Source organism: Lepidochelys kempii, chromosome 2, assembly GCF_965140265.1.
Source record: "Lepidochelys kempii isolate rLepKem1 chromosome 2, rLepKem1.hap2, whole genome shotgun sequence".
Classification (NCBI taxonomy): Eukaryota; Metazoa; Chordata; order Testudines; family Cheloniidae; genus Lepidochelys; species Lepidochelys kempii.
The window spans coordinates 141,555,167-141,566,590 of record NC_133257.1 but is presented as its reverse complement, the minus strand read 5'-3'; the positions used below and the strand labels follow the sequence as shown (position 1 = coordinate 141,566,590).

Sequence of the window (11,424 nt, the reverse complement as noted above, 5' to 3'; positions counted from 1 at the left end):
TTCTTTCATATTATTTGACACCAGTGTTTATTTTATCTTTTGGGCTTAAATACATTATTTGTTGAAATGTATTTCTGTGTTAATATAGTATTTTAAATCATAGTTCATCCTTTAAATATTGAATCCATATTCAATTTCTTCCCCCCCCCCAAAATCAGTATTGCTCATGGTAGTGCTATTTTGTTAGTATTGAGATAGGTTAACCATTCCTTCCAGACCATAAACAACATTTTAATAAAACATTTAGATTTATATAGATCTACACAGCTAATCAAGATTCTAATAAGAAGCTTGTTTAAAAAAGTCCAACATTTTACAGTACATCAAATGCAGTTTATACATTTTTGGAACATTTCTCGCTCTCTGTGTTTTGTGGTCTGTTACAAGGCTGAAGGGAGCAGCAGTAGGTGGTCATATTTTCCCCAATATTAAAAAGAGAAAATTTTACATCTCCTGCCTGGCCTGGGAGATGGCACTGGATTGCCAGGGCTGGAAAGAAGCCAGGAAATTCGGCACCTTCCCAAGACTCAATACAGCAAGAAAGAAAGTCACTATTCTGAGTACTTGCCACTGGAGAAGAATGGAATAAAGGGGGTGAGGGGAGGAACATAGACAGAAAGAGTTTCATGCCACTTTGTGCCTTTAATCCAATATCTCTCACTTGACAAATGGTCAGCATTTCGATTAGCCTCATGGTTAAGAGATCCTAGAGGAGACAACATGGGCATTTTACTAGCTCAAAGAATCTGTATAAACAAAACTTACAACTTTCTGCATTATGCAGACTCCAAGCTCCCTTAGGCCTATGTGCATGCCTGTAACAGGAGAAATGCATGAATCTGATGGGCATAGTCAATCAGGGTGAACTTCAAGTTGTGAGTGATGTTGCTTTTTTTTTTTTAATTTTCTTTATACTGAAAATGTGCTTTGTTCAGAAGAGTGCTGCAAATGTCACTTATCTTTTTAACATCCACTTAATAAAGAAAATATAAACAGCCTGTGTCCAAAATTATGAATCATATTTGTAGCTACCTCAATATACATTTGGCCTACGGTGCCCCTCCCTCCTTTTTTTTCCATGCAATTTTTCCTGTTTACTACAAAGAAGAGCTAAGGTTGCTTATCATACACTGGGAAGATTTGTCAGAAAGATTCAACTACAGTACTAGATTACTGATAAACCATGTCTACATCACAACACTTGCCCCAGTGACCTGTACTATTTTTGCTCTGTAATACAGATAAGGATTTGAGAAAGTTTTTCCTGCCTCTGGGGTATAATTCAGGCAATGCTGAGACTATTACAATGAGTAATCACAGAAATGTTTGTATCCCTAAACCAAACTATGTGCTGAAGCTTCACTAATTTACAAACGTTTCATTTGTATTGGATCTAGTTGTGTCAAGACTGTGCATTGCAGTTAGTTGAATGATATGAATACTGTATATTGTGGATTCAAATTTTTTTTACTTCCAAGCTGTAGATGAATGAAGATAAAAGTATCTCCGTTCATTGCTCCACATTTTGGGGGAAAAAAATAATAAAAAAAGCTCATTCTAGCTCTTATCAATTCCATTTTTTATCTGAGTTTTTAAATGTACAGAAATGGTCAATGTTTTTTATATCTAATGAATATTTTTGCTATGATTAAAAGAAAAATGTCTGTGCCAGTATCTCAGTGCTGGGTCCTTGTCCAGATTTAAGAACCAACCGTGCTAGCCTGTTGTGCTTTGATGTTCTCTCTCCCTCAGGAGCATGAAGAGATTACACTGCTTCTGCCTGTAGCACTTGCTAGTGGGTGGTCCTAGGATGGCAATACAGACTAGGCTGAGATTTTTCTTCATGGTAACAATATTGAGGGATGGGCTCTTGAAGGGAATGGCATCTAAGAATGAAGGAATGGGTTAAAACCCTATAACTCCACTTGGAACTGTCCTAATATTTTGACTCACTATCAATAGTGGATGAGGAAAAATACATACTGGAGTTTCCACTGTAAAAAAATTTAAGCTTGAACAAGGAGAACAGCAGATGAAAATAACTCTTATACCACACACGCACACAGAATATTATGCATACATGGACACACACAAGCAAGAATGTGTATTTTTATGATAGGTGCTTGGAAATAGACATTCTTAGCAAATATGGATGACAGATCAATTGTAATTTATTTTCTTTTAACACTGTATCATCATAAAGAAAACTGGTATAAATGAAAAATCTATTTCAAATATCTACATCTAAAATTTTAGGCAGTGAAAAAGCACTTTGTTGACAAGGAGAGTGGAATGATGAATGTTAATTGTCAGAAACTGCTGAATGCCTTTTTTTTTTAGTTGCCACAAACAAATTCACATATCAGAACGAACAATACTGCTAAATATTCCTTTTTGTTGTTGTTGTTAAAACGCACTGGGGAAAAGAAAACAAAAAAACTGGAAATTCATACATCTTTCAAAATTTTGAAATTGAAGCAATATTTAGAACCATAGATGAAGAAACACTGTGGCATTGGTGTAATATACACAATGCACTTGGTTTTTTTTTGTCTGTAATGTACATCAAATACTTTACAACAATGCATTAACAAAAGGCAAGAAACATCTTGCTGTACAGAGGAAACCCCAAATGCAACTTGAAGCCTAGATTCACAATGAATAAGGAGATCAAACAAAGTGTGAGAAGCTGTTCCCCATAAAGTATGTAAACTGCTTAGTGTCTTGTGCTTAACTCTTGAGCCACATCCACTGTCATATTCACCCTCCTTCCTTCAGCCACATTCAGTGTACAGCACCATTGTTTTAGACTCTATAGGCCAACAGTAAAGTTGTCCCACACTGTAATATATATATATATATATATCTTTATCATTCTAATGACTTCCATGTTTAACTTTCATTTCTTTTAGCCTTCTAAAATATCTTAAATTTCCCACACTGGTTATCAGGGCCTTCCTATGGAACAGGCTTTAACAAACTAAATTTGCAGGGAAAAAAATGTCTTGTGGTATGCATGCACATGCACAGTTCCTGGAGCATTTGTGTCTTGCCCAAGCCTCAAACCCAGGAATCTGGAGAAGCTGGGTAGTGGCTTGTTTCATAGTTAAGTTCACTATAGGGACGAGCAGCTGAATAGAAGTCGACGTAGTTGCCAGTGGATTTTAGTCCCAGATGCATGTTGTATTCGCTTGCAGGTGGGCGATGATGCACTTGATCCTCAAAGAAGGACTCATCATAGTTTCTTGTTGAATTCTGAAACGGCTGATACGGTTCATAATCTTTTCTACTGGGCTCCTGTGGAACTGGCTGTGTTGAAACCTAGAAAGATGATAACACCCACAGCTTGTTAGGTGTGAGTAACACTGGAAAACAAACGAGCACAAGGGGTGCACATCCAACAGTTCCAGCTCATTGCAACTTGTCAGGCTGGAGTAAGAGTGCTGCCAGTAATGCTTTATACTCATAATTATTACTGCTGCTAACAGATGCTGCTTTGCTTAAAAAGAGGTAGTTAAACAGCAAAGGGGATAAAATTTAGGATTAGGCTGTGTGAACTAGTGGTAGGTTTGAGCCATAATCCTGGAAGATTGGAGCCAAACAATGTAGCTTGCAGCCACGTCTACTACAAACCCTGATGTGTTCAGTCCCTTCCTGTATCTTACTCAGATGTCCGTATACTTGGACATCATCACAGGACTCAAATGTCTAATAAAGACATCGAATTAAACAAAGTTTTCTTTGGGGAAACCTTTGGCCCATGCATTTTTTAAGACAGAAATAAGATGACTCAGACCAAAATTTCTAAACCTGGGTGACTAAAGGTTAGTATCAAGGCACCTAAATAATAAAAGTGGTTGGATTTTCACAGATGCTGACACTCAGCAGTTCCCACTGGGGGCTTGGCTACACTTGCACGTTATACCGCAATAAAGCCTCCCAGAGCGCTCTACCTTACTCCCCGTCCACACTGGCAAGGCACTTAGAGCGCTCTAACTCCCTGGCTGGAGTGCTCCACCTCCAGGAGAGGATTAACGGCTGTTGTGTATTGGGTGAGACGCTGCAGCTCCAGAGTAAACGAGGAGTTATGTTACAGCGCTCTGATTGACCTCTGGAAACGTCCCATAATCCCATTAACTGAAATGGCCTCTCTTGTCTTTGTTGTGAACTCGGGAGGAATACGGAAGTGGCCCTTTCAAAGCTTAGTTTCAGAGTGCCAGCTGCTTATCTGGTCTGAGAAAAAACCAAACAGCTAATGTTTGCTTTGAGTGAGTGAGAGAGAGGCGGGGGAAGGAGGAGGGTCTGAACTTACAAGACAGCGTGCTGACACACTCTCAGCACTCTCTCTCCCCCCACAAACACACAACACACTCCACCCCACCCTCTCCCCATTTGAAAAGCATGTTGCAGCCACTTGAATGCTGGGATAGCTGCCCATAATGCACCGCTCCCAGTGCAGCTGCAAGTGCTGCAAATGTGGCCATGCCAGTGTGCTTTCAGCTCTCAGTGTGGACAGACTGGAGCGCTTTCCCTAGTGTGCTCTCCGAAGGCTGGTTTAACCCAAAGCGCTCTACAGCTGCAAGTGTAGCCAAGCCCTGAGTTTAGTGGGATTTATGGGTGCTCTGCACTCTTACAAATTGCTTTACTTAAATTCCTAAATATGGATTGAGGACCCTAATTTGAGGCACGCATATGTGAAAGTTTTGGGCTTAATGCCTTAAAATATATCCCTTTCCTATCTTTAAATTGAGCTATTCCCTAATCTCTTTATTCCCTAACATTTAAATATTACGTCAGTCTTGCATTGCTGTTATAGTTCTTTGATAGCCTTGTATCTTGTGCATCTATGACGGGACACATTTCCCATCATAGATACACAAGATCCAAGGCTCTCAAAGAACGCTCTTCCTAATCAATCACATAGACTAAGTCAAACTATTTCAATTATTTGTTTTTGCACAGCCAAGCCTCAAAGTTTCGATAGGGGAAATTTAAAACAGAAGATGAATTTTATAAACCGGTGCCAAGTATCTTCATGATCAGATGTTTTTCTAAAAAAATATGCTCTAGTTCAAGCACAGCCACTGGAGTCGAAGCAGGAATTCATTCAGGGAAGTTATACTTCCAGTGTTAGTTAGCTCAGACCAGATGATCACAATAGTCCCTTCTGGCCTTAGAGTCTATGAATCTGAACTCCCTTCTTTTTGCTTTGCAGCCTCTATGTAACTACAACCAACTTTCCACCACTGCATCCCTTTAAACATCTGTCCCTTTCCAAACGCTAGAGACCACAGCTCACTTTCTGATGAGGGACATGTGTAGCTTAAGCTTGTGTTAGTGCTGTTCCCAGGCCTGCCAGCACCTTTCTTTCCTCTAAGGAGTCCCTTGATTGGCTCCAGTAAACGAGAGAGAGAGAGAGAGAAGCAAAAAATCCCCTATTAATCTAGATCCCCCACAGTGCTGCACCTGATCCTAGGTTGTGAATATTTTTGGAAATTTTAAACACCATTTAAAAAACCAAGAACCTTTAAATCTTATTGAATGTACTCTCATCCCACAGGAGACATTCTGGTATGTTTTTAACATGCTGTATGTACAGTAGAGGCTAATTTATGATGTGTGGGTATACTGGGGAGGAGGGAAAAGACACAGTCATGCTTTCCCCTGTGCAGCTGGACAGAAGGCAGCTGTAATTTGGTGACTAGTGCTCTGGGACAGCTGGCAGGGAAACTGGCCAGTGCTGACTGCAGTGTTCTCAGTCCCAGCATTGGTGTGGCATGTGGCCAGGGCCTCACGAGGCCATGGCTGCACCGCAGTCCTGACAGAAGTACAGGATACATCTGCAGAAGAAGTGTAGTAACTGCCTCCCCTAACCATGCTCCCTCGCTTGCTCTCCCACTGCACAGGCATAATGCCTCTGGAGACTCTTCCTCATCTAGAGCCTCCCACGGCGGCTCTAGCTCACAGAGCCATCACAGAACTCCACATGTAAATCCTGCTTTCTCCCTTCGCTCTAGCCGAGCCCACTACACGCCACCTAGTATGACCTGACCTCACATGCTGCTGCATGGGGAGATCTGCACGGCTATTGTGTCAGCAGCATGGCCAACACCATGTCCCTGGATGTCTCGCTATTTAAAAGCAGGGGAAGCAGTGCAGCCGCACGTGGACCCCTGCGCAGAGTGCCGGTGTCACCCATCAGCTACCACTGAAGTTAATGTGAGAGGAGCATGCTCAGCACGTTACAGGAGGTGCTCAGCACCTCACAGGATTGGGCTCAGTATTATTACAACAGCCATGGTTTCAGTACACCTGGATTCCAGGGGGTTGGACACATTGTTTCTGCCCAAATGTTCAAACCTGGGATGCCTTGGAGTAGAGATTTGGATACACAGCTATCCCAACCCAATGGAATACAATCGCTAAAAAAGCAGCTACAGACCTGAGACGATGTCTTATTCACCAAAAGACACATTTTTGGGGGGGAATATACTGGCCTCACATAGGCTAATTGTAATGGGCATCATAAATGCTGACTGCTGTTGGAAACGAAACTCCTTGGGTGCTACATGAGCTCACGTATTTTGGAAATGCCCCGTATCAAGAATTTCTAATCTGAGGTGAGTCAAAGGACCAATTTGATAGTGGATGCTAATAGGAGCCCTCCCCCTGATGTTTCGATCTTGGATATATTCCTGATGCCTGGAGATTACCTGATAACAAGGCGGCATGGTTTCAGTGTGCAGCTTTGGGTGTTAAAAAATGAATCCTGCAAACATGGAAAAGTTGATTCCCGCCAAACACTGATGCCTGGCTCACTGATATGGCTGATCACACAGCTAACAAATGACTAACAGTTGTGTGTTCTCTGCACCTCTGAGAGTAGGCCTATTTAGATGTCTAAATATTAGGGCTGGTCACAAAATGTTCATCAAAATCACATTTTGACAGAAAATTGGGTTTTGAATTAAACATTTTTTTTCTGCAAAAAGTGCTGCTTTCCCCAGAAAATTTACATTTACACTTTTCATCAAGATACCAAACACCTGGAAACTGAAAAGCTTTTGGTTTTCAAACTACAATTCCCACTAGAAATTGTGGGGGCACTTCTGAATCACAATGTTAGGTTCTCAGCCAAAATTTTCTGCAGAAAAGACTAAATATGGATTTATGAACCTGACAAGTTTGCACCAAGTTCAAAATTTTTTGCCTTAAACTTGCTGTCTCATTTCCCATTCTGGAAAATGGATATAACACTTACATACTTCATAGGGCTATTGCAAAAATTAACTAGTGCTTGAGCACTTTGAGATCTCGGAATGAAAGGTGCTATTTAAGTGCAACATAGCCTTGTATATAATACAATTGACAAACAAACAATTCCACAATAATCTGAAAGCACTCTATTGATGGGGGTTCAGGAAATGCTCTTTTGTATCATCCCCCCAACTCCATATACATCCATATTCTGGAAGTTCATTTTTATTTTAAAAAAGGATATTAACTTGCCAATTATGGTACCAGTTAAATACACAGACTGCTCTACTTTTTCATGAGCTGTTAAATGCACACTGTGGTTTCAATGGACAGACTGTTTTAAAGGATTTCTACTTAGGGTGTGGGTCTATGCTTGTGTATGTGTACCATTATCTTCTGGATGGAATGCCAGACTTTGCATGTATGTGTACACACATGCACAAATTCCCTCTTTCAAAAAAACGTTGTGGGAATTGATGTTTGTGGAAAATGTCCAACTGACAAACATGGAAGCTAGTGGCCTCTATTAACACAGGTATAACACAAACAGCTCACACTAAGGATGAAAGGGTAGATCAGTCTCTAGGCCCATTCAGTACTTGGCATCTCTGCTGAAACTTTTAAACAAGGAGAGCCAGGTACAGTAACTCCTTGCTTAATGTTGTAGTTATGTTCCTGAAAAATGCTACTTTAAGCAAAATGATGTTAAGTGAATCCAATTTCCCCATAAGAATTAATGTAAATAGGGGTGGGTTAGGTTCCAGGAAAATATATATATATATACACACACACACAGTATACGTTTTAAACAAACAGTTTAACAGTACGCAGCAATGATGATTGTGAAGCTTGGTAAAGTCAGAGGGTGGAAGAGGGTGGAATATTTCCCAGGGAATGCCTTGCTGCTAAATGATGAACTAGCACTCGGCTGAGCCCTCCAGGGTTAACATGTTGTTGTTAATGTAGCCTCACACTCTACAAGGCAGCCCGAATGGAGGGAGGAGACACAGCATGGCAGAGAGAGACAGATACACACACTGTGTGTGTGTGAGAGAGAGAGAGAGACGCACATTGCCCCTTTAAGTATGCTGACCCCACTCTAAGTACACTGCCTTTTTAAGTAGATTAGCAAGGTGAGACAGCAGCTGCTGCCAGCAAGCTCCCTGACCCCTGTCGTGGTTCAGAAGGGGGGAGGAGGACACCCTGACATCAGCACCCCTTTCCCCCCTCCCTCCCCCGCACAGCAAGCAGGAGGCTCCCAGGAGCAGCTCCAAGGCAGAGGGCAGGAGCAGCACATGGCAGTGGGGGGAGGGACAGCTGAACTGCCTGGCAATTGATAACCTGCTGGGCAGCTGCCACACAGGGAACTTAGGGGAACGGGGAGCTGATAGGGGGGCTGCCGGCCCACCCTGGTTCCAAGCCCCCACCAGCTGGTTCCAATGGGCTGCTCTTCCGGCAAGCAGTGGACAAAGCAGGCGGCTGCCAAACAACGTTATAAGGGAGCATTGCACAACTTTAAATGAGCATGTTCCCTAATAGATCAGCAACGTAACAATGAAACAACATTAACCAGGATGACGTTTAGTAAGGAGTTACTGTAGTGTCAATGACAGCGCTGTTTTTTGGGGTGCAGATATCTGACCGCTTGGAACTGGATGCACACCACCAAATTCATGGAACATAAGATATCAAAAAAACATGAGGTTCCCACTACTGGATGAGCTAGTGGAATTACTTAGGCAGAATCCTGTGTTTTTGTAGTCTGTGCCAGTGATTCTCAAAGCCGGTCCGCCGCTTGTTCAGGGAAAGCCCCTGCCGGGCCGGGCTGGTTTGTTTACTTGCCGCTTCTGCAGGTTCGGCCGATCGCGGCTCCCACTGGCTGCGGTTTGCTGCTCCAGGCCCATGGGGGTTGCGGGAAGTGGCGCGGGCCAAGGGATGTGCTGGCCGCCCTTCCCGCAGCCCCCATTGGCCTGGAGCGGTGAAGCACGGACAGTGGAAGCCACGATCGGCCGAACCTGCGGACGTGGCAGGTAAACAAACCGGCCTGGCCCTCCAGGGGCTTTCCCTGCACAAGCGGCGAACCGGCTTTGAGAAGCGCTGGTCTATGCTACATATACACATGTAGTGTGGTCTCTGTACTGTATGCCATTATAAACTGCTCCACATTTTGGAAACTTGGGTCCAAATTCCCTGCTGGTGCAGAAGAGCACAGCACTTTTGAAGTCAATGGAATTGCTACCACTTGCGAAAGCACAGAATGTAGCTCTCCCTGTCCGCACTTCACTATTATTTTAATGGTTTTGATTGTTCTAACAGGCAAAACAGTGAATACATTTTCACTTTTTGTATAGAAACTAGTGTTTTACTGTACTCACATACCTGGTTGTGTTTGATATCTTCAGCAGGTGCACCGTAAGAATTCCTGTACAAAGTTGAGATTCCAGCATTTTGAGCTAAAGACAGAAGCAAAGGAGAAAAATATTACCAGACATGTCTCTCTGCAGGATTCTTCCATCAACACTTTATTTTTTGCAGTGATTTTGCTGTTATTACACTACATATATTAACATAATACTGGTTAAGATTTGTCCCAAGTAAAAAACATTCATTCTGGAATGAATATATATGTACATAAGAACTAAGAATTGGCATCTTTTAAAGGCATATTGAGAGAATGATAGCTTTTTGTTTTTTAATTAAGAGGGACTATTTAATTTAATTTTTAATTTTTAATTAATTTGGGACTATTTCCTTCTCTCTGCTGGTTAGATTAACTGTGCTGATTAAAAGTAACAAAGAAGGCAACTGAATTGTATCTTTGAAAGCACCAGCATGTACCTAATCTTTATGAAGTGTGGCTGTTATATGAATAAAGCTTTCAATTGCGAATTATCACATAAATGCCAGACTTTCCTTTTCTTCCCTTACCACCAAATAATCTAATTCTTCACTTTGCTGTGTACATATAAATCACTTATTAATGTTAGTGGGTGGAAGTCATACTGAAATTGTGGATTTCACACATAAGTCAATAAGAAAATAATTTGGTAAGCAAATAGCAATAAACCATAAACCTCAGGCTAAATACATTGTGTTATATCATTTATACATTTAACAGATGCATCTATAAATACTGGGACTAAAAAACCCAGCACTTTTGTTCCTTGGATCAGGCACTTAGGATGATGATGATGGACAAATGCACGAATTAGCTGCACTGCAATGCTGCTTTTGTTATAAGGTGAAACCATTTTGGGGGAAAGAGATTTAAATAGCTCAAAAAATGAACTGCCAAAAGGCCGATACCTGGTGAAAATGAAACGATCTGGATGATCAGGCCTCAGCCTGTGAACTAATATGACTCTTCCCCCAGATGTCTCATGGTTAAGCTCTTTGAGTGAACTGAGTTATGAGCCTGAAAGTGTTGAGATGAAGCAGTAATTCTAGGGACAAGGAAAATATCACATCTGGCCTTTAGAGGTGCTTTAGGAGGGATATCAGTTTTTCTTCCTTTCCAATAACGTTTCGAGCCATGGGTGTCTCAAATGGGGCTGATTCTGCCCCTGCATTTTCCCTTGCCACCTATCTGAGATACATAGTGCAGATGTGCTTGGAAAAAACTTGCGCACTTTGGATATTTGCAAGAATGCAAAGTAAACGATTTGTGCAGTTGCTGCAGGTCACTCATAGAGAGCATGAATATAGAACAGTTACTTACCCTACAGTAACTGTGGTGCGTCAAGATGTTGTACAGCTTACAAGAACATAAGACCGGCCATACTGGGTAAGACCAAAGGTCCATCTAGCCCAGAATCCTGTCTTCCAACAGTAGCCAATGACAGATGTCCCAGAGGGAATGAACAGAACAGGTAATCATCAACCATCCCCTGTCGCCCATTCCCACCTTCTGGCAAACAGAGGCTAGGGACACTACCCCTGTTGTAATCAGTGTGGTTCCTTCTGTAGGTGCACATGTACCTAATGCACACAAGACTATAGTTTTTCTGAATAGCGGAACATGTGCCTCTGTCTCCTTATGCTCCTGTACAAGGGCAGAGTGTGAGTGGCTGCAACCCTCCTTCAGTTCCCTTGCAATTCAAAGCCCAGGTTAGCTGAGGACTCTGAAGAGCAGGGATGGAGGGCAGGTCATGGGATCCACTGACTATA

At 42.0% G+C, this 11,424-nt stretch overlaps 1 protein-coding gene across 6 annotated transcripts in view; it reads right to left on the bottom strand.

Moving 5' to 3' along the window:
• Window positions 1-210: 210 nt before the first annotated feature.
• The window catches only part of CTNND2 (catenin delta 2), a 1,187,410-nt gene continuing 1,176,196 nt past the window's right edge, over window positions 211-11,424 (bottom strand). For all 6 annotated transcript variants that reach the window (XM_073332333.1, XM_073332332.1, XM_073332334.1 and 3 more), the window contains 2 exons: window positions 9,637-9,710; window positions 211-3,321 (listed from right to left, as the gene is read on the bottom strand). In XM_073332333.1, coding sequence (XP_073188434.1) covers window positions 3,061-3,321; window positions 9,637-9,710 — 335 coding nt within the window. In that variant the 3' untranslated portion in view covers window positions 211-3,060. The remainder of the gene's footprint in view (window positions 3,322-9,636; window positions 9,711-11,424) is intronic.